The 24,424-nt window shown below is 41.2% G+C and overlaps 1 protein-coding gene across 13 annotated transcripts in view; it reads right to left on the minus strand.

Moving 5' to 3' along the window:
* The window catches only part of DYNC1I1 (dynein cytoplasmic 1 intermediate chain 1), a 483,164-nt gene that overhangs the window by 234,709 nt on the left and 224,031 nt on the right, over positions 1-24,424 (minus strand). For all 13 annotated transcript variants that reach the window (XM_082632152.1, XM_082632163.1, XM_082632154.1 and 10 more), the window contains one exon: positions 9,418-9,533. In XM_082632152.1, the coding sequence (XP_082488278.1) occupies positions 9,418-9,533 (116 nt within the window). The remainder of the gene's footprint in view (positions 1-9,417; positions 9,534-24,424) is intronic.

A 24,424-nucleotide genomic window follows, 5' to 3' on the forward strand; every position in this document is an offset into this window, starting at 1 on the left:
TAATGGCCTAAATGGGAAAAGAATTTTAAAAAGAGTGGATATATGTATATGTATAACTGATTCATTTTGCTGTATACCTATAACTATCACAACATTGTAAATCAACTATACTCCAATAAATTTTTTTTAGAAGATTTATGCACTGTGAAGGAGGCTTCTAATAATCAGGTGGAAGAGTGGATACATTCTATTCTACAATGCCAGTCATTCTCCTGTGTCCAGCTGCACAAGTACTTGCTCAATGGACTCATAAAGTATCTATAGCTACAAGTATGTACAGCTAGGCCATACAAGGACACAGTTGCCCCAACTCAAGATGCCTTGGCTACTTGCCCAACCAGAGATCAACTGAAACTCCCAATATTGAACTATTTCTCGAAAGAAGGACCAGCCAGGTTGATCACATTTTTCTGTTGTGTAGTGGGGAATCCAATTGTCTTCACTAGAATAACTGCTTATTCTGGATTTTTTCCCCTTGCTTGGCATTCTTCTCCTAGGTTCACTGGTCACAGACTTACTGAAAATATTACATACTGTAAGTTTGGGCTGTGTTCTTGACAATTAGCTTCTCTGCCTGTTTTCTGAGCCTGCCTTTTCAACCTTCAGGTTGATTCTGTGATTTACATAATATCCTTCTACTCAAACTCTTTCCTGCTTAAGTTAACCATAGTTTATAGTGTCTGAAACTATAAATTCTGGCGCACCTCCTCCCATGTCTTACTCTTTGACCTACTTCTCTTTCATTTCTTCCATCATCTGGCTCATAAGGCGAACAGTTGAGGCAACTCTATGACCTAAGCCAGGTCACCCATTCATTCCCACACCAAACATCAGGCACTATGCAGGCACTAGTGATACACAGAATCAATGTGTCTGTTACCAGGGATGAGGACCTATGAGAAGGGATGCCTTGGAGAGCAAGGAAACTGGATATGTAAATGAACTTGGGAGAAGCAATCAGTGATCTATGATTACATATTAACTTGATATTAGGTCTATAATTTGGATATTAGTTCTTTCTTCAGTAAAACATGCTTAGATCATCTACCTGCAATGTGTGAGCCTTGGAGTCAGACAAAAATCTCACAGCCCCTTTTGCGTTAATATGAGCTTCCAGGTCCCTAGCTTCAGTTAAGCTTCTTATTCATCTTTCTGCTCTGAAGAGGTTTTCAAAGATACCTTCCAGTTGTATGAAAAACTAAAGGGATGGAGTCATCGAAACAATATTAGAAGGACAATGTTTTTATTTTATGCAAAATCTTTTACTTTTGAATGCCATGACTTTACAAAGCACATTAACCCTTGATGGCCTAGAGACTGTGATATGTTGTTTAATTGATTCACTCATGTTTAAACAAAATTCTCAAACCATCTTCCTAAAATATAAGTTTGTTTTCTAGTACAGTACTGTAGCCAAGATATAATCCTATACTGAGCCTAAAGTTCACAGGATGCTCTAGGGCTAGTCTTCTCAATGGCCCTCCCCTCTCTATAGACCTGTAGATTACAGAGGTATAGTAAATAAGACAGTGCCCACCGGCACCAAGTCTTGCTCTGCATTTTATCTTTTTATTACATTTCTGGTTTCATTTTGAGTTGTCATTAAGCACCCTTTTGTTTTTGTTTTTGTTTGCGGTACATGGGCCTCTCACTGTTGCGGCCTCTCCCGTTGCGGAGCACAGGCTCCAGACGCGCAGGCTCAGCGGCCATGGCTCACAGGCCCAGCCACTCCGTGGTATGTGGGATCTTCATGGACCGGGGCATGAACCTGTGTCCCCTGCATCGGCAGGCAGACTCTCAACCACTGCACCACCAGGGAAGCCCCCACCCTTTTGTTTTTTTATTGGAAGGAATATTTTGGCTAAAATGAGCTTATTTGACTGAGATTTGATTGTACCATCTCTGGCACTCTCACTAAGTACTTTTTAAAAATAAATTAACTTTGAGCATGAGGCTTCTCCTTTGGAATATCAAGACCAGCCACAGTCTAAGCCAATATCTATTTTAGTGTCTAATATAAATCAAGAACTCAACCATGAAAGCTCTCCTCACCAATAGCTGGAGAGGTGGTTGAGAGATAGAGAAAACTATTTTTTTTTAACTAGAAAGTTTTGTCTATTTGATACAAATAATACCTAAAAAGTAATGTCTGAAATGTCTATGTTCCTTAGATAGCCCCCCACCCTTTTTTTTTTTTTTGTCTTTCAAGAGTCTTGCCAAGATGATATGAGATTAACATTGTTAAAGAAAACTAATATCCCAGGAGAGGATCCCTGATCTTGTTAACAACAGGCCTGGAGGCTCTACAGTTTGTTCTGAGAGAGGATTAACACTTTAACCAAGTGTAAAAAGGGAAATAGTAGGCATATTCTAAGGAAGCAAATTGTGGCAGATGTCACTATCTCTCTGGAATAGTGTCAGTTCTTATCTTAAACACAGAAGCTAAAAATAAGATTAGGTGTGTCATCTTCAGTAGGGGGTTTTAATTTGCATTCAGATGCCACCATGGATTGTCACAAGACACATGGTTGTTCTTTAAATAGTAAGTTCAGAGAAAGTGTGTTAAGGTCCAGGAAACTGAGATCCAGTTGGAGAGTCAAGGTTATGACACCATACCCTGTTTTCTCTCAAGTCATCTCCAGGTGTTTCAGGATTGGCTTCCATTGGGAAATTATATCTCTAAGAACTGTCTGATTTCAAACTTTAGGTTCCAAATAAATATTTCCACTTAGATCCTACGGTAGATGTCTTTATTGGGCAACTTTGTATCAAAGAATTATGTTCTTGGGACCACCAAGGTGTAGGAGGCCTTAGAATTCAACTATCTGAAGTTTAGAACTCAAATATTTTTTTTAATGAATTATTTATTTATTTATGGCTGCGTTGGGTCTTCATTTCTGTGCAAGGGCTTTCTCTAGTTGCGGTGAGCGGGGGCCACTCTTCATCGCGGTGCACGGGCCTCTCACTATCGCGACCTCTCTTATTGTGGAGCACAGGCTCCAGACGCGCAGGCTCAGTAGCTGTGGTGCACGGGCTTAGTTGCTCCGCGGCATGTGGGATTTTCCCAGACCAGGGCTCGAACCCATGTCCCCTGCATTGGCAGGCAGATTCTCAACCACTGCGCCACCAGGGAAGCCCTAGAACTCAAATCTTAATTCTGATCTCTCATCACTTCATGCAGAAGGACAGGGGAGCAGCAGAAGTGTAGATAACTAACAAGGAGGTCATACACGGTCTTTAGAAGTCCTTTGGGCAGCATGAAGACAGGGTAGAAGGAGTGAATATTCTAGTCTCTGAACTGCGGACCAGGAAGGGAGAACCCAGAAGGGTTCTCACAACTGCCTCTAATATGACAGGGTGAGGCTTATTGGAGGACTTATCCTGCTGGGGGTACAACTTGGATTCTGTCCAATCATCTAACACTTGCTTGGATATGGCTGACTTCACAAAAAGGAGGAGCATCTACAAAGTCATCATTTACCTAGAGGAGTTCTCTACATGTCAGGGAGGTTTCCTCACCCAAGCCCCTCTGCCCAGCCATGGTAAAGTGGAGATCAGCCTGGCTTGTGGGTCTCAGCATCTGACCTGCATCATGAGGGGTCATGGTGGACCTGAGCTGTCCAATTCAAAAGCCACTAACCCCCTGCAGTTATTGAGCACCTGAGATGTGGCTAATGCAACTGAAAAACTACATTTTAAAATTTAACTTTAATTAATTTAAGTTTAAACTTAAAAACAAATATTTGATCCAATTATTGAATAGCTTTCAAATATGTTTGGAACAACAGTGATATATGAACTTACTTTTTCAATTGTAAATTTTATGAAATCTTATTACAGTTCAAGTATTTCCAAGGAAAATTTAGTGTTTGAATTGGGATATGCTGTGTCAAATACAAACCAAATTTTGAAAATTTAATATAAAAAAAAGAATGTACTGTATCTCATTGATAATTTTTATATTGATTATACGTTGGAATAATAATTGTTAAACATACTGGGTTAAATAAAACATTACTAAAATGAATAATGGCTCATTATGTTTTTATTGGGCAGTGCTGGACTAGTTTATCCTGGGAAACTATCTCTATATTTGCAGTATCTATACTGAATATATGCCGGAGAGGATGGGAAGACAAGGTAGAAATTCCCCTCAAGCAGCCAAGAATTCCCCTCAACCTTCCTGCACACCTGTTCCAAACTCAAAGTACTTTCTAAACAGTATCTCTGCACAGTACAAACTTGGTGACTGCTTTGCTCTTTCCTGGGCCAAGCCAGGTGGCCTTGGTGACTTTCTCCTTCAGTTCTCATAACTGTGTCATGTTCACGGCAGTAACGCCTGCACCAGCCTGGGGACGGAAATACAGGCCTGGTGGAAATAGAAACATTGAACTCCCCTCCTTACACACTCTCATGACTTTTCCTTAAAAACCCCATAAAACCAGTGTAGCCTTAATGCATGGATCATATTCCATCCTCCCCAGAATACAATGAGCATCTTCTCTTCTTTCTTATTCGTCTAGAATCATTTCATTCTTCATTTCTTCCACTGATATCTATTGAGCCCTTTCTTTGTGCCAGGCACTGTGTTGGGCAAGGAGGTAAAGAACACACACCTTCTAAATGTCCATCGATGGAGGAATGGATAAAGAAAATGTGGTACATATATACAATGGAATATTATTCAGCCATAAAAAAGAACAAAATAATGCCATTTGCAGAGACATGGATGGACCTAGAGACTGTCATACTGAGTGAAATAAGTCAGACAGAGAAAGACAAATATCATATGATATCGCTTATACGTGGAATCTGGAAAAAAAAGGGTACAAATGAACTTATCGACAAAACAGATATAGAGTTACAATGTAGAAAATAAACTTATGGCTAAAAATATTTTAAACATAAAAGTAAAACAGGGGGAGGGATAAATTGGAAGACTGGAATTGACATATACACACTACACACTACGATATATAAAATAGATAACTAATAAAGACCTACTGTATAGCACAGGGAACTCTACTCAATATTCTGTATTGAGTAGAGAATGGCCTACATGGGAAAAGAATCTAAAAAAGAGTGGATATATGTATATGTATAACATATTCACTTTGCTGTACACCTGAAACTAACACAACATTGTAAATCATCTACATTCCAATAAAAGTTAAAAAACAAAACACACTGGCTTCCCTGGTGGCGCAGTGGTTGAGAGTCTGCCTGCTGATGCAGGGGACACGGGTTCGTGCCCCGGTCCGGGAAGATCCCACATGCCACGGAGCGGCTGGACCCGTGAGCCATGGCCGCTGAGCCTGCTCGTCCGGAGCCTGTGCTCCGCAATGGGAGAGGCCACAACAATGAGTAGCGCGTACCGCAAACACACACACACACCAGGCCCTCAAGGAGATCCAATCTAAAAGGAAGACATTTAAATAACAATTAAATATATTAAATAAATTAAATAATAGCTTGATAAGGGGAAGATGGACTATGCCCATGGTATGAGGAGAGACATCAACCATAAGTGGAACTACCAAGGAGCTGTCCCTTGGTTTTGGTCTGGAAGGAAGGCAAACAGGAGAGATGGCATTCCAGGCGGGAGACAGTAAGTACAAGCGTGTGGAGGCATGAGGCTGCATGGTGCCTTGGAAAATGCAAGTGGGTTGGTCTCTCTTGGATATAAGAAACAAGGCATAAGAGGGAAGTCAAGGGGGTGGTGGCCAACACAGGGCCACTAAGTTCCCATTTATAAGATATCACGGGGGCTTCCCTGGTGGCGCAGTGGTTAAGAATCCACCTGCCAATGCAGGGGACACGGGTTCAATCCCTGGTCCAGGAAGATCCCATATACCGCGGAGCAACTAAGTCTGTGCGCCACAACTACTGAGCCTGCGCTCTAGAGCCCATGAGCCAAAACTACTGAAGCCTGCCTCCTAGAGCCCATGCTCCACAACAAGAGAAGCCACCGCAATAAGAAGCCCACGCACCACAACGAAGAGGAGCCCCCCTCGCCGCAACTAGAGAAAGCCCGCGCACAGTAACGAAGACCCAACGCAGGCAAAATAAATAAAATTTAAAAAATAAATTGGGGCCTCCCTGGTGGCGCGGTGGTTGGGAGTCCGCCTGCCGATGCAGGGGATACGGGTTCGTGCCCCGGTCTGGGAGGATCCCATATGCCGCGGAGCAGCTGGGCCCGTGGGCCATGGCCGCTGGGCCTGTGCGTCCGGAGCGTGTGCTCCGCGGCGGGAGAGGCCACAGCAGTGAGAGGCCCGCGTACAGCAAAAAAAAAAAATTAATTAATCAATCAATCAATTAATTAATTAATTAATTAAAAAAAAAGATATCACAAAGAGAAGAGGAAGATCAGAGAACTCTTCAAATGATCAACAGGTTATGTAAGTTTCCTCCTCCACTCTCCAGACTGGCTTATATTTTTCCAGCAAGTTAAGAAGTTCTCATTCTCCTAGGGGTCACTGCAGAACCTGGTGCTTCTAAGATGTCTGGCCTCATTCTTGTCATTCAACAGCATCTGCTGGGAGCCTAGAATGGGCCAGTCACTTTCCCACTATAATAAAGATGCAGAAGACTGGCTTCCTAACGAACCTCAGGACCTCACGGTCAGTCCAGCAAGATATTAATAACACAAAGCAGACGTAGTTTGGAAGGGAACCATTATTTTTTTCCTTTCTTAGGACCTGGGAATAAGAAGCACGTGTTTAAAGTGTTTTGGAGATAGAGATATCCTGCTCCCCAAATCACTGTTACCTATTCTCAGCCTTCTTTCTCTGCAACTAATGACCTAAGCAGAGAGGGAAGATCTAAACTTGTATTGAAAAACCAGTGTTTGTGCGGACCTCATTCCTAAATCTCCGGGGCTTAAATCATTCTCTGGACTGTTTCTCATACATAACAGGTCATTACGATCACAAATTAAGAGAATGTTCATTATAGTACATAGTAGAGAAGAGAAGCTTAAGCTTGGGCAAGTCCAAAGTACCTTCCCTTTCATTTTCAAGAGTAAAATGAGAACATGTCAAAAACTGAACACATAAGAACTCCATTAGATGTAGAACAGATCAATGTTCTGAGATCAACAGTTTGAATATTGTTCATAATGACTTCAAAAATAATCAGCGTTCCTTCATACACTGTGGGCAATAATGAGCTAAAACAGATCTTATACGCACCACAGCTTTACGTATTATCCATCCAAGAGCCTCACTGTGTCATGAAATTCAGTAGTTCATTGTTTCCTGACCCTGAACAGCTGCAGTCGTCATGAAAACACTGCCATGGCCCAAGCTCCCAAATTGGAAGCCAGTCCAAACCTGCCACGTGGTAGAGCCTCCCCACTTCACTCAGCAGGTGAAAGGCAAGCATGGGGCACCCCCCGTCAGCCAGGGGCTGGACGACACCGGGCAGCCAGAGGTCAAGGAATCATCTATGCTGAGAGGATGATTTGCTGAACTCAAATCCAAAGTTCTTCCTGTCTAAACCCATCGGGGATTGCTTTACTGTCTAGAGCTACGGTAGCTCACTTTGAGTTCAAATCTGTATTGTGGAATTTGAACCATCAAAACACCCATCACCATAAAAAAGCTCTGTGAGTCCTGTTAACAAAACAGAAAGAACTTCTGCCAAGAGCTGAGAAATAAATTCCTTCTTTCATGCTGCTTGGACCACAGCATAATGAGGGCTCCCAAGCTCTCTCTGCAGTAATAAAATGGAATGCCCAGGCTTCTCCTTTTGATGTGTTCCAGTTTAAAAGTTTAGAGTTGATGCCTTTTCATCCTTAATTTATCTTCCCTTGTAAATATTTCTGTACCATTTCCAATATCTAAAGTCTACACATTTCCAAAAAATAATTCATTCCTTCTCCTATTTCAGTTGTATAACTCTATGTTATGGGTCAAATTTGGGGCTAAATAAACATACCTCAGGCTACAGCTCTGCAAATACCTCTGGCAGCAAATTAACTCAAACAAATGTTTTGGTTGGGTGACGAGGTTATTTTTAATGATCTTCCTGATCTGCCCAGAGGCCCAAGGATAGACTAGGTGAACTCCCAAAGGCTTTTCTAACTTTGTATTTTCTGCCACATTAATATACAGTTCTCAAGTTCATTGAAATAGTTGGTTTAAAATTTTACCACCAGAGGGTGCTACTTGTTTGCTTCTAAAATTCATTTCTTATCACGTGAAAAACAGAGGCCCTGCTACCAAAGAATCATCACCACGCCAGACAGCATTTACCCAAGAAAGGTTTTCAGAATGCCTGTAGGCAGCGCTCTACTTCAAGGAATCCAATTTCACTTGTCTTGATGTAATGTGTTTAAAACCAAAACTGAAAAGCTCTGTAACTTGCGCAAACCAAAGTGCACTGATTTAGATATGCTGTAAACCAAGCACGGAATGCGAATCATTTTTCATTTTCACGGCTTTTGTTCAGTATTTACTACACAACAACAATGAACCCAGAATGCTAACGGCCTCTTCACCACACCAGACGATAAAATAACAAAGTAAACAGAGAATTTGCTTAGCTATAAAAACAGTGTTATAGTCTCTAACAATGCAACCTTCACTTATCCTATTTTAAGTGCACACATCTCCTGCTTCTGCTTTGGAGTAATTGTGCTTTGGTGTAATTTTTGACTTCTAGGAAGCATTTTGATTGATTAGCTTCAACTTCTCTTATTAGTGTATTTTCACAATTTATTGGGATTTGCACATACATTTTCCACTTGCTATTTTCGGATAGGCACGAAGGAGGCATGAAGTTAATTCCCATTCACCCACATGGAGATCGCATGGGAAGTCTTTTTAAATCGTGGTATATTCTAGCGTGTTGCCATCTGAATCAGCAAAGCAAGTCAGGGGTCAGCAAAGTTTTTCGGAAAAGCACCAGATTACAGTAAAGATTTCAGGCCATGTGAGTCATAAGTACTCAACCCTACCACGTAGCAAGAAAGCAGTCATATAGAATAGACATGCAGGACTGGATATGGCTGTATTCCAAAACACTTTAATTTGAGGAATACGTGGTTGGCTACAGTTTGCTGACTCCTGCAAATGCTGAATCTTAATGTACACACTCTTCTTATCAATAAAATTCAGAGAAGTTTCTATTACATTATCCTTTGATGATTTTCCCCCTCCTCACACAATGTTGACAAACTGTGGCCTCATTAAGTTATCCATTTTAAAGTTCATGGGCCCTTTGGAGGAATACCACTGGGTTTCGTCTCCAGCATTTCCAAAACCAGAGTCAAAGGAGACTTAAGCTTTTGGTGTGTCATTATATTTGTGTCCTGTGAAGATGTCTTATGGTAAGATATGAAATCAACAAGAAGGATGTAACTCCCTGGCAATTTCTCAGAGATCATATGGAAAGTGAACAAAAGACATAGTTTACCTTCGGACTGATGTGTAGCCAGAGGAGTCTGGGTCTCCTTGGAGTAGGACACTACCTCCCTGGGCAGGAAATCCACTTGGGTAACCTTCGACACACCCAGCTTATGCAGTCTTCGTCTAGAAGTAACAAAGGACAAATGCTTAGAGAGGGAAGGCATTCCTTGCAGAAGATCTATCAGGAATAAAACAAACAAACCCCAAATACCCACAGCTTCTCAGTACAAGGGGCAGCGTCATGAAGTTGAACTGGCCCTGGGCTGCAAGTCTGGACACTTGGGGTTTTGGCCCACTTTGCCCCTGTGTTGCTGGGTGGTGTCAGATAGGTCCCTCAGGCTGACCCTCAGCTTTTCTATCTGCAAAACCAGGTCTTGTCCACTTCAAATGAGACCCCTCCACTCTGAGCAACTCTGATTTTTCTTGATTAAAGGTTATAAAGGGAATTTTCATTTGTAATACAGGATTCTAGTCCCTTAGGCAAGAGGGACAAAAGAAAAGTAACGCTTCTCAAATCTGAAGAAAAAGAGATGATTAGTGGAGTAATTTGTTCTCTATAATAGTAATGAGAGGATGATATTCCAAGGGGGAGTATAACATCTCCCATTTCTCCAGAAAAGAAACTAATACAGATCAGCATGCGAATTTGTTTAAAGATACGTTGATATAGCACAAATTGACTGAAAAGGGTACCGGGCTAAGAGTGATAAAGTTTTAGTTTAGAATTCCCAAATGAGCAGTGACCATGTTAAAAAAAAATCCTTTCTGAATATTTATGGAGCACATCAAGAATTTTCAGATGTCTTTCACATCCATGATGTCAACTGTCTTCATGACACTGCTATGAAGCTTCTGGGCAGATTATCACCATCTCCATTTTATGGATGAGGAAAGTGAGATTCAGTAGGAGACATTCCCAAGTATATGCAACTCGTAAATGGTAGAACCAGGGAGAAAATTCTGTTGGCCTGAGTCCTGGTCCAGTGCTTTTGCCACCAAGTCAAACTCCTACCTGAGGTTCTTAATGGTGAGTTCTGAGTTATCCCCCAGATCTGAAGTGTCTCCTGCGTCACCCAGGAAACATCCACTCCTGGAGGCAGTAGAGTCTGGTCGTTAATCACATAAGACTAGCCCACACTTACCAGCTATGTGTGTGATCTTGAATAAGTTACCTAATCTCTCTGTGCCTCAGTTTCCTCATCTGTAAAATGGAGATATTACTAGTTCTTAGTACTAGGATTAGTATGGGTAATGTCTATGTACCACATACATATAATGCATATGCCACGTATACGTTATATATACATATGTACACAATTTACACACATATATATTTTAAAATAGTTTCTGAAACATTATTTTAGTATATAGATTTAGTATCAGTATCGGACATATTTTACTATATTTCTTTAAAATTTCCAGGAAATAGAGTATGTGTGTATCTCTCTGAGAGAGAAAGGCAACATAACCATTTAGCCACAATTCCACATTCCCTAGCTCTCTAGGATCAACAGAAGCATACCCTTTTCGTATTACTTTTTAAATTATTACTAGCAATGGCACAGACTCATTGTATTTTTTTTCAGCAGTAGTAATAATAAAATGAAAGAAAATGCATACCACAGCTGGGAATTTCCATGTACAATTTCCTAAGCATTCTAGGAAAACAAAAATTTCTTCTTTTCTATGAATCACTAAAATTGAGGTAAAACCTAAGATGAGCACAGAGTACATGCAAACAAACAAAGGCTGGTTTAGAAACAAGCCCAGCTGGCTGTCTCTGCAGCCCCACTAAGCACGACTGTAGCCTAAGCTCCACACAGGCCTGGGCCATGTGGGCCTCACTCACTCAGATGTCTGGACCACAGAGCATGCAGGAGGGTCAGGCTGGGGACCCAGCACTTCCTCCAAACCTTCTCACACAGAATTAGGGGAAAACACACAAAATATACTAGAAACAAAATTACCAAACAAGGTAAAAGGCTCAAGGTTTCAAAGCAAGAAATTCAGGTATTATTTTAAGTCCTTCTTGGGTTAAAGAAGTATGTTTTTCTTCCTGAAATGGGTCTTTCTTGAAGCATCTGAAAAAGAAAACATGACTAGACACCCCAGGACTGCTTGAGACAAAGCCCCCTCTGCTGTTTAATAGCCTGGAGCATCTTTCTGAGGCCCCAAGAGGTTCATCTTCATCTTAGGCAAAGAGATGGAAAGGAAACATAGGCTGGTAATGTACCACCACCAATTCAAAATGGGGTCACACCCGGCATGGAGAGATCACCCTGGAGTTTAGACTTCCATGGGCATCTGTGTGAGGCCCAAAGATCTCCATAGTCCAATTAAGAAATACCTATACCTGTAGCCAGGGATTCCAGCGCATCTTGCTAATAAGATGCAAGCATAAGCTGCAGGCCTATCTTGTTGGGTGACCAGCCATAGGCACTGGACAACGGAAGCTGATCTGTAATTTGATAATCCACAAGGCAACTTGAAACCAACTAGTGAGGCAGCATAGCATAATGGTTAAGCCACATGCTCATACAGAAACTGGGTTCAAATCCCCTCTTTGTCACTTATCAGCTGAATGGTATGTAAAAGCTTTGGACAAGTGACAAACCCCTCTAAGCCTCATGTTTCTCATCTATAAAATGGGTACATATCATTGAATTGTTATGAAGATTAAATGAAGCTAATACTTGTAAAATACTTAATTTAGTGTCTGGCACATAGTAGGTGGCTCTACTTCTATCTTTTTGACTGATTATAATAATGCTTATATTTGTTTCAAAAAATCAGAGAAGGCAGATTTATGAATGCTCTAAATTGATTTTCTAAAACAGTAGATTTGAAGATTATCCCTGACAGTAAAACATAAGAATCACACTCCTAATTTCTTTGTATGGTACATGGGTAGGTTTTGGCTGCTTGGGAGAGTCCATTTGGTTTTCCTTTAACTTCTCGGTTTTCAAAACTTTGCTTAAAGTGGTGTGAGTACTACACAACTGTTCCCAGCCCTAGCTGTTCCAGAAAGTCTGGCAGAAGGTGGCGCCCCTCCATGGCAAAGACCTTCCTCTTAGGTGTGTTCTCCAACTGTGTCCCCACTTCTGGGTCTCTCCCAGGCCAGCCTTAGGGTCTGCATGTCTCAGCTGATCCAGGATCTATCAATTCATACAACCCTGTGATAGAGACTTTGAGCGTCCCTAAGATACTTCTACAATTTTATCATCTGACAAAATTATCATGTAACTATGTCTACAAGAGGAAATATATAGTAGTTATTTTCTTTAAAAGTACAAACACTGAGCATTTTGTTTCTTATTTTTGCTCAGTCTTATCAGCTCATAATTCTTTTATTCAAGGGTGCAAATTAAACTACTTAGCAAAGGATGGGGGGACAAACCCACATTGTATTGTAGAATTAATGCTACTCTAATTCCTTTTCTTTCTAATTAGGCTCTAAATTTCATGCAGGCTCTTCTGTTCTGACTCTGGGATACCTTCCCCACTGTCCCACCATCCCTCCTGCAAAGCTCATGCCCTCGCTACTATACACACAGACACACACAGACACACACAGACACAGACATACACACACACTCTCTTCCACTATAGCCCCTGTTACATGTCACTGTCCTCTTCTCATGTCTGACTTGACTGAAACTTACTTATTTATCCCTGACTGAGTTATCTCTGTACCCTGGGGCCTAGTTCTGTGTCAGGTACAGAGCTGGCACTAAATAAATGTTTGAGGAAGAAAGGGAAGGAAAAAGAGAAGAATACAAGGAGGAGAAAGAAGCATGATGCAGAAATGTAAATTGAGAATTCAAGTATCTACGCCATGGCGGCCACGGCATTACTATTAAATTATAGGGTCCAGCAACTTGTGTTTTAATTACCCACTTTAGTGGACGCTCACTAAAGGCTGAGTACCACTAATTTAGAAATATTAGAGTGTAAACATAGAAGCTTCATTGTTTCTAGATTCACTTGGGCCTCTCCATCCTGCAGCTTAGATGATGAGGCCTCAGTCCCACAGAGCGGAGATGATATCTCTTGACCAAGCTTATAAAGTTCTATGAGACAGGCTGGGAGCAAAGGTGAACAAAGATGAGAGGGTAAGAGGATGAGTGTCAGACTGCAGTGTGCAAAATATTAAGGGCCTGGCACAAGGGTCTATCCTAGATCTAAAACTAAAATGTCAGGCAGGGGATCCCAGAGATGCTGGGCAATGGAACCACGGATCCCTTACTCGCTGACCTGACCTGGCCCTAAAGTGACATGGGGCCCACATCTCCCTGGGCCAGGGCTGGACTCCCCACTAAAAGTCCTGGAGGCTTCCTCTCCAAATGGTCCTGTCAATTTGGCTGAGCAAGCTGGCTGAGCAAAGCCATACTGCACCAAAGTTGAAATGTTTCTTCAGAAAAGAAAAATCAGGTCTTGATAAAGAATAAAAATGGAAGGTATTTGAAGTTGAGAAGGTTATTTGCCAGGGCTCAGGGTGTTGAGATTTATGATCCACCACTAGCATAGTCTAATGCACTCAGGTCTGTCCATTTGCCCTCAGTTAGACATTATGCATCACAAGAAGAAAAAAACTCCCTTGCATGAATCACTGTCTCCATTCCCCTTTCTGGTTTACTTGTAATGTCTTTGCCTATCCACCGTAAGGTTAGCATGACTTTCCTAGCTACTTGCAAAGTTTCATTATCCAAGGAAGATGAAGCTCAAAACGTGACTTCATCATGGTCTATGATGTCTACCAACGTGGAAGAAAGTTATGGGTTATACAGACTTACTCCCAAATAAAAGGATGAGAAACATATACATAGCAGTTGGAATTCTAATAAATATAAACTCTTTGGCTCTTCTCCCATTTCAAAGATGAAGGAAATTTTAAGAGAAACCTTACTGACATTTTAAAATGCAGTTAATATCTAAACATTATGTTTAATAATACAGAGAATAAATACTTGCAAAGCATAGATTTATCTACCAAACTGGGATACCCTGGTTTTGTCCCTATTTTTGAAAAGACCTACATTCCTTTGAAAGCCATGAACAACAGAACTTCAGCTTCTGAAGTCACTGCATCTGTGACCTGAAAATATGCAGTCACTGTTTCATGCATACATGTGCAGTGCTAAAAAAAAAAAACTAGATTTCAAAGAAACTACTGTTAAGCTGCCTTTAAGAATTAAATAGGAAAATGATTTTTTTTTTTTTTTTGCGGTACACGGGCCTCTCACTATTATGGCCCCTCCCATTGTGAAGCACAGGCTCCGGATGTGCAGGCTCAGTGGCCATGGCTCACGGGCCCAGCCACACCACGGCATGTGGGATCCTCCCGGACCGGGGCACGAACCCGCGTCCCCTGCATCGGCAGGCGGACTCTCAACCACTGCGCCACCAGGGAAGCCCAGGAAAATGATTTTGACATGACAAAGATATAGGTGGGGGTTGGTTTGGGATGGCAAGAATCAAAAAGCAGAGCTCTTTGATCAGAGACTTAAGATCAAGGCTGTCTTAATTTTTTTTTTATTGAAATAAAATTTACATACTATAAAATCTCCCCTTTAAAGTATACAACTGAGTGGTTTTTAGTACATACACAAACTCATATAACCTCACCTATGTGATTGCACAACCTTTTCGTTACCTCCAAAAGAAATCCTGTACTCATTGGGAGTCACTCCCTCAATTCTCCCTCCTTCAGCCTCTGGAAACCACTAATCTACTTCTGTCTACTTTCATATAAATGGAATATTACAGTATATGACCTTTCAGGTCTCACTTCTTTCACTTAGTTTGTTTTAAGGTTCATCACTTTATACCATGTATCAGAATGTCATTCCTTTTTATTGATAAATAATATCCCATTGTATGGATATACCACATTCTTTTTAATCCACTCATCAGTTGGTGGACACTTGGGTTGTTTCCATTTCTGTCTATTAAGAACAATGCTGCTATGAACATTTGTGTACAAGTTTTTGTGTGGGTGTATGGTTTCAATTCTCTTGGAATTGAATTCTTTTTGAACTGGTATATAGCTAAGAGTAGAACTGCTGGGTTATATGGAAATTCTATGTTTAACTTGTTGAGAAACTGCCACACTGTTTTCCAAAGTGTCTGTACCATTTTACATTCTCATTAGCAGTATACAAGGATTCCAATTTCTCTACATCCTTGTCAACCCTTATTATTATCTGTCTTTTTGCATTATAGCCATCCTAGTTTGTGTGAAGTAGTATCTCATTGGGATTTTGATTTGAACTTCCCTGATGGCTAATGATGTTGAGCATCTTTTCATGCGCTTACTGGCCATCTACACAGCTTTTTTTCAAGAAATGCCTATTTAAATTCTTTGCCCATTTTAAAATTTGGTTATTTGTTTTTTTATTGTTGAGTTGTAAAAGATTTTTATATATTCTGGATACTAGACTCTTATCAGATATATTATTTGCAAATATTTTATCCCATTCTGTGGGTTGCCTTTTCACTTTCTTGATGGTGCCTTTTGAAGTACAAAAGTTTTAAATTTTAATGAAGTCCAATTCATCTATTTTTTCATTAGCTGCTTGTGCTTTTGGTGAAATATCTAAGAAACCACTGCCCAATCCAAGGTTACAAAGATTTACAGCTACGTTTTCTCCTAAGAGTTTTATAATTTTAGCTCTTACATTTAGGTCTCTGGTCTATTTTGAATTAATGTTCCATGTATGTGAAGTAGGGGGGTTCAACTTCATTCTTTTGCATATGGATATCCAGTTGACCATGCTTAATTTTTCTTAATGTTCAGTGGCAAGATTGAGCAGGGGAGCAGAGAAAGGCTTCGTCATGAATACTGCTCCTTGTTGATGCCCATGGGCCCCAAGCAGCAGCCAAATCTGACTGTGGGAGGACAGATTCAAGAGGAGGCACCTCATCACTTGAGAGCTTCCCAGGGGTCATGAAAGACTTCAGAGCACCTGAGCATGTCATCTGTCACTGGCATTATCATCATCAAATTCTTCCTGAATCAGTTAGACACAATACAACTCATATTCTGATGCTCTAATTTCAGACCACAGTGAATTATATATAGCAAACTTGATGTTCCTGCATTTCGTACTCAAATAAGTGAAGGAAACTGCATTAATATTGTGGTACTATCTCTATTGGACTCATAAGGGAACCCAATAATATCGGAGATCTGGCTCCAGACTACTAAAGTATTAAGCAAGAGGCTGCTGTGGAAATTTCAGATGCCGTCAGCTGATCCTCAAAGATGCATGTATATCAGAGTGGATGACTCATTTTCTAACCCATCACCAATACTGGGAGGTAAAGCTATATCACCAATATTGGGACGTTGACTACCCTCACACTAGAATTTTTGTTTTAATGTCACAGTACAAGAGCCTATGTGAAGACAAAGAAAAGCCACAATAAGAATATACCAAGCGTCTAAGAAACTCTTCCAATTTTACAAATTGTGAATCACAAAGACTCTCAATAATGGTCTCTGAATAGCAGTCTCACAGTGTTCAGTGACTGGAAATTCTAATGTTGAGGATACACTGGTTAAACCTGGTGGCAGAAGTGTGGGCCGTAAGGTGGCAGAGTCAGGAGCTCGGATCAGAAGCCAGTGTGCGGCACTCAGAAGCCAGGAAACAAAAGGGGTCATTGTAGGGCTTCCCTGGTGGCGCAGTGGTTGAGAGTCCGCCTGCCGATGCAGGGGACACGGGTTCATGCCCCGGTCTGGGAAGATCCCACATGCCGCGGAGCGGCTGGGCCCATGAGCCATAGCCGCTGAGCCTGTGCGTCCGGAGCCTGCGCTCCGCAACGGGAGAGGCCACAGCAATGAGAGGCCCGTGTACCACAAAAAAAAAGGGGGGGTCATTGTACTAATGGGTAGTCTCTGGAGCAGGGAAGAAACCTGGAAATCAAGCAGATAACACCAGGAGCAGATGTTGCCAGAGACAAGGAGTTATTTGGCCAGATGTCAAAGTAGGTCAAGGCCAAGGAATAAAAGAATGTCTGCACTGGTTCCAGATTCAACCCTGCTGCATTTTATTCCTGCTTATTTGCATGTGAGTATTTCATCCCCAACACACATTAATGGTGCTGCCAGTGACTTTCTTCTCCTGGTGCTGCTTATAAAATTCCTTGAGGTTTCTCAGAGAAGAGCCCCTTAAGACAGTGAAAGTGATAATGGTGCCACTTTCTTCATTGTCCAAAAATTTTATGTGGGTACCCACAAAGTACTTGACAACTGGCACAGGAACTACTTCAGCCAACATCTTTATCAGCAACCACAAACCATTTTTGAAGCACAGAACCATGCCAGATCCTTACAATAAAGAGATGATGAGGAGATTGAACATATACAACAAAAAGCAAATAAGAATGAAAGGTAATTAGAGCCAACATGAGCAATGCACATAATCAGTGGACAGAAGAGTATAATAGGCAGATTACTATGTGTTTGGGTAAATGAAGCAAGTTTCACTGAGAGCCAAGGGCCTGGTGTAAGTCTTGAAGGATAGGCAGAACTCAGTCGTAGAAAGGAATGAGGAGGGTGTTCCAGGGAGAAGGCGCTATATACGCAAAGATATAAAGACTGAATTCATATTTTATGCCTGAAAGACCAGGTTTTCAGAATAGAAGTTTTACACTGAGTAGCAGTGGAAGGTAAAGTTAGAGAGGTACACTAAGGCCAGATGATGAGAGGGCTTTAAATCTCAGGCTAAAGATCTTGCACTTTATGCTGTAGACAATGAGGAATTACTGAAAGTTACTAACAAACTGACGGCTTCAAAGAGACATTTAAAATGAAGCAACTATGTGAAGAATGGAGTCTAAATCTCCCCCTTTGACAAATGAGCGACCAGAACCTATGCATGGGGCCTTAGAAGCTGAGGTGGAGAAAAAGGGGAACTGAGAAAGGATCTACAAACAGAGGCCAGATGGGTTCAGTAACTAAACAAAGAATCCAGGCAAAGCACTAAATCAAAGTCGGAATGACTACTGGATTTGTGGAAACGTGGTCCAGGGTGATAAGAAGGCACTCAGTGGTGATGCCACTGGGAACAGAAAGAAAATGCTGTAGTTTGGTGATGTTGGAAAAGAATTAAGGCAGTTCATTTGGTATGGAAGGTGAAAGAGAAGGAATAAACTGGAGATTATATCAAGGCTTCATGCCTTATGGGAAGAAAAGTAAGTAGTGTAACTGGAAGACATTGGGGAATCCCGAGAAAGTTCTGCTTTGGGATAAAAATGAGTACCTCAGTGGATGAGTTTATAGTGAGGAGTTTTCCAGTTGTATGAAGTTTAAGACCAAAGCTATGAAAAGAAGACAAAGCAGAAAATGTGGTCCTGGCAACCACCCACCTAGAGTCACGTGAGAAAATACTACATCCATAGAAGAAGAGCATATAGAGACCTAAGGACATAGAAACTCATGAAATACGAAAGAAGTTTTTAAAAATGACAAAAGGTCAACTTGTTTTCCCAACACTGTATACTGGTGTAATTAGGTGTGAAGGTGTGACATATTGAGGACTGGCTCCTAGAGTCGAGAATGGGACACCACACGGAGGAAAGGTGGAGATGGGGTACCACACGGAAGAAGTGAGCCTAGCATTGCAGCCCTTTCACACACAATTTATCCCTTCTGTTCAGAGAGGGTGTTTTTCTCCAAGGCCTGAGAAGCAGCTTGATGGTTGACCTTTTCCAATTACCTCAAGGAGGATCAGTTTCCATTTTCCGTGTTCACATTTAAAAAATCATTTGAGGAAGTATTTATCTCATTTCGATGATATTTGCTTCTTACTGTGCAGAGATATTAGTCTGGCAGCGAAACCATTTTTCCTGAACAGAAGCAAATGTCAAGTCTGGCTCAGTCAACAGGCATAGTTAAAGGGTCTGCCTTAAACTTCATCACACAAGTAAATCTTGCAAACTCCCGGGATGAGAGAAGAATCAAAATAGTCATGGTTATAACAGAGCTTGGCAATATTGGTGGGAGTTCTGCTATCAAGTGCCCACTTTACAAAGGAAACTGAAAGTTCAGAATTATAAGATCAGAAGGTACAGAAGTGTGTTTTCTCCAGTACTGCATATAAAGGACAACAGTGATATAAAAATTTTATAGATTGGCCTTTTATTGACTTGAAATTTATGAAAAACCTTCTGTAGAAGTTGTAACTTCTAACTTTATAAAGCTATAAAATTATAGAAATCTTTAAGTCACTGAGTACCAAACTATAAGCATACATCCCTCCCAACTGACCATATTAATTTTTCTGAAACAGAATAAAAAAAGGAATATTGTTTTATGAAAGTCCAGTTGCAAGTGTGGAATAGAAAATATCCCATAACTGCTTACTCAAGGTTCTTGAGGGTAGAGAACAAAGTCGGGCAGGTAACAGCTCTCAAGAAATGTTTGGGGACTTGATAAAGGAATATAATAAGAGGTAAACAAAGTGTTTTCTCCCTCTCCTGTGACAAAATTTTTATTGGATCTGTTAAAACCAATTTATTGAAGTTTTTCATGGGACAGAATTCATTCTATGTTTAAAGATTCTGAAATGCATTTTACCATTACCTTTTGATACACACACACACACACACACACACACCCCAAACTGCTGTTTCATATTTTAATTTCTGTAGAAAGTGACTAGGTGTTATTGAAAAGGCAGAGATTGTCAGTTTGATAAAAATACAATCCACATCACTCTCAAGAAAATTGCAGGCACTGTGTACATGGGAAACTTTAAAAATTAATTGAAACCAGAGATCTAAACATAATGCATAACAAAATTTGACAAAACATGGAGAATAAGCCAATAGAGGACTACTTTATCAAAGGCTAATGAGAGGGCTTCCCTAGTGGCACAGTGGTTGAGAGTCCGCCTGCCGATGCAGGGGACATGGGTTCGTGCCCCAGTCCGGGAAGATCCCACATGCCACAGAGCGGCTGGGCCCATGAGCCATGGCTGCTGAGCCTGCACGTCCGGAGCCTGTGCTCCGCAACGGGAGAGGCCACAACAATGAGAGGCCTGCGTACCGCAAAAAAAAAAAAAAAAAAAAAGGCTAATGAGATTATTACTGTTCTGCTAGGCAAATGAAAATAACTTGAAAACATGAAAAGACCTCTAGAACTGGCAGGTGAGATTTTCTCAAACACCTACCACCATCTTGAAGGATATGTGTTTTTTCTGGTGCCTTTAGAGAGTTGGTTTAACTTCTATTCTTAACAGAGTGATCATTCTGTTCTGCCACAGCAGTTTGGGATGGTGCCTGGTAGATTCAGGAGTAATACTCACCCTCTCTTTCAGCCAAAACAAGAGGCAGAAGAGAAGGCTGAGAGAAGAAGAGGTCACCACCACCTTCTAACAAAGTCTCCCAAGGACTGAAGGAATCTCTAAGTTCCTCTTTGAGGGAAGGAACAGCCAAGTCCTTCACAGCTTCAGTTTTTCCTCATTCTTGCTTTGCTTCCAAATATTTAAAAAACCCTACTAAGGGCTTAATATACTAAGACATAGAGGAAAAATAATTGTGAGGCTTCAATAAAATCGGAAGCCACTAAATATTCCTATATGTTATTGAGTTTAACAATTTGATGTGAAGGGCCACAAAACACTCTCATTACTCATTGATGTCTGCTTATCACTGAGAATCTCTGTCTCCCTCCCCGACTCCCCTTTTGCTGGCTCAACACATCTCCCTAAAGACCGGCAATCTCATGGTGGCATTAGCCCGTATGTTCCCTTCATAAGACAACAAAAAACATCTGAAATATAATCCTTCCATCAAACTTGCCCATTGCAACTCCAAATTTCAATGACATTTATTCACTTCCCAGTCAATATAGACTTTCTATCCCATGATCTTTTAACTTACTCTTTTTGTCTCATTATTTCATTTTTTACTTCTACCATCTTCAATTCACTCGATTATTATAATAGCCTAAGAAATAAAAGTATTTTGGGTACTTTCATAAGCAGCTGCCTGGTGAAAAATAAGATGAGTTACACTTATTTTCTCACTTTATTTACAATTTTCTTGAAGCTATTTTTTTCGCCCTGATTTCTCTATGTTGCCACTTGTTTTGCTGATCACATAGCTAACATACAAAGCATACAAAAGTGAAACATTTGTGCTTCTGGCCAAGATGGAGTAACAGAGACCAGATTTATCCTCCACCTGAAACAACCAAAAACAAGGACAGCAGTTGGAATAAAACAACAGTCTGCAAGACACTAAAGGTCAAGCAATGAAGGAAAGGGATACATGAGAGCAGGGAAACGTATGATGAGTCTTATAATTCCCCAAACTTACTGCATTGAGAGTTTTAAGGCCATCTGTGATGCAGGGAGAGAACCCAAGTGAAATCCAGCAGACTCATTAAGTTGAGGAGACAGGGCTAAGAGTCCAGGGAGACCATGGCAGCTAGACTTTACAGTACAAAATAACAGAGAGAAGAAAACTCACAAAGAGAAAACCTACACCCTCAGAGGATACCCTTGAGGATCCAGCTCAGTACTGATCAGCACATGTACGTGAGGAAACTACCTGAGGCCAAGGGAAGAACTACCTGAAGGAATTAGAGGTAACAGTTCTGGGCACTCACACAGGAACAGGAATGTGCCTGTTCCCACCCACCTGTTCCCAGTCAGGAAAACCTCAAGATGTATGGGGCATTGTATAGAATGCACATAAGGGTCTTGCCTCAATAGCAGAATTAATTAGCCATAGACTGAGTACTGCTCCAGTCCCAACTAACAAATCATAAAAACAAGACTTGAAAGAAAGTGTTTCCAAGTGAATTGACTGTATCTCAGAACAAACCTCAAGATTTATAGGAATTCAAATATATCTAACACCTAACCAAGTAATATTCACAATGTCTGACATCAATCAAAAATCAGCAGACATGCAAAGAAGAAGGGAAACATAACTACAGTGAAGAGATAAGTCAATCAATTGAAACTGATCCAAAACTAATACAGATGATGGGATAGCAAGTGAGGATATTAGTTAATAAAACTGTATTTCATGTGTTAAAAATTTGAGTAGAAACAATGGAAGATTTTTTTTAAAGACACAAATTGAACTTTTAGAGATGAAAATTACAATGTATGAAATTATAAATTTACTGAGTAGGCTTCATGGAATATTAGAAATTGCAAAACAAAAGATTAGTGAGGGCTTCCCTGGTAGCGCAGCGGTTGAGAGTCTGCCTGCCAATGCAGGGGACGTGGGTTCGTGCCCCGGTCCAGGAGGATCCCACATGCCACGGAGCAGCTGGGACTGTGAGCCATGGCTGCTGAGCCTGTGCGTCCGGAGCCTGTGCTCCGCAACGGGAGAGGCCACAACAGTGAGAGGCCTGCATACCGCAAAAAAAAAAAAAAAAAAAAAAAAAAGATTAATGAACACAAAATATATCAATAGAAACTACCCAAAATAAAACACAGGTAGTAAAGGAAAAGTAGATGGAGCAAGTTAACTGTGGGAAAACCTCAAGTTACCTCATATATATGTCATTTGAGTCCCCAGAAGAAGAGAGAATAGAAAAAAATTTTGAAAAAATAATGGACACATTTTTCCATATTTGTTGAAAACTATAAGCCCAATGATCCAAGAATCTCAATGAACCCCAAGCATAGGAAGCATGAAGAAAACTATATCTAGGCATATCATAATCAAATTGCTCAAAATCAATGAAAAAGAGAACACTGCAAAAGCATCCAGGAAAAAAAAAGACATTATACTCAGAGAAATAAAGAAAGGGATGAGAGCATATTTCTGGTCAAAAACAATGCGAGTGAGAAGACAATGAAGCAACATTTCTGAAGTACTGCAAGAAAAAGACTGTCAACCTAGAATTCTATACTCAGTTAAAACATATGTCAAAAATAAAGATATAACAAAGACGTTTAAGACATAAAAAGCTAAAAGAATGCCTTAACAGAAGATCCTAACTATAAGAAGTGTTAAAGGATATCTGCCAGACAGAAGTAAAATGATGCCAGATGGAAATATGGATCTACAGCAAGGAAGGACATCAGAAAAGTATTGATTACATGGGTAAATATGTAAGATATTTTCCTTATTATTTAAATCTCTTTCAAAGATAACTGGCTGATCAAGATGGTGGAGTAGAGGGATGGGGACTCACCCCACACCATATACACATCAAAAACACATCTACACGTGGAACAATTCTCACTGGAAACTAGCAGAAAGACTCCTGTACAACAGAGGCTGTAAGAAAGATGGAATTGAAAAAAAAAAAAAAGAAAGAAAGATGGAATTGGGTAGGAAAGGAAGAGATGCCATCATGTCAGGACCTGTACCCCTGGGAGGGGGCTCAGAGGACAAGGGCGATTACATGGGTGGAGATCCTCCCTGGGAGTAAGTTCTTCAAGCCACATGTTGGGCACCCCAGCCCTGGGGTCCAACACAGGGAAGATGAGCTCCCCTGGCTGATTGGAGGGCCAGTGGGACTGGCAGGAGGGCTGTGGGAAGCACAGATGAGTGAATCATGAGGAGCACATGCACGAGTGCTTACTCCCAAAGCAAGGTAGGGAAGGCGTATTGGAACCACGCAGGCAGCTGACTGGTTTACTGCAACTACCCTGGGTGCCTGCCCCTGCCTGAGCCAAGCTAATGCTCCAGCCCCACTTACTTCACGTTGCAGCTCCACACTGGAGCGAGGGCTGCCACAGCTGAGGAGAGAGTTCAGCCGTCAGACACTGCGGTGGCTCAGACCTGAGGCAGTGTCTGAAAAGGGCAGGGGCAGCCATTGCTGGCACCCGCACAGGCAGCGCATCAGAAGCAGCCCTGACCTCTGGTCATGGCCAGACCACTGTAGCCCATATGCCACAACACATGTGAAGGGCCCACACGGGCACTGCCTGCCCTGCAGCACAGCTCCACACCAGGGTGGCAGTGGTACAGACTGAGGGAAGAGAATGGACATGAAGGATAAAGAAAACTCAGACCCCAAAGCAGGGTCTGAGCAGGGT

The sequence above is a fragment of the Mesoplodon mirus genome (assembly GCF_964341445.2).
Source record: "Mesoplodon mirus genome assembly, chromosome: 9".
NCBI lineage: Eukaryota > Metazoa > Chordata > Mammalia > Artiodactyla > Ziphiidae > Mesoplodon > Mesoplodon mirus.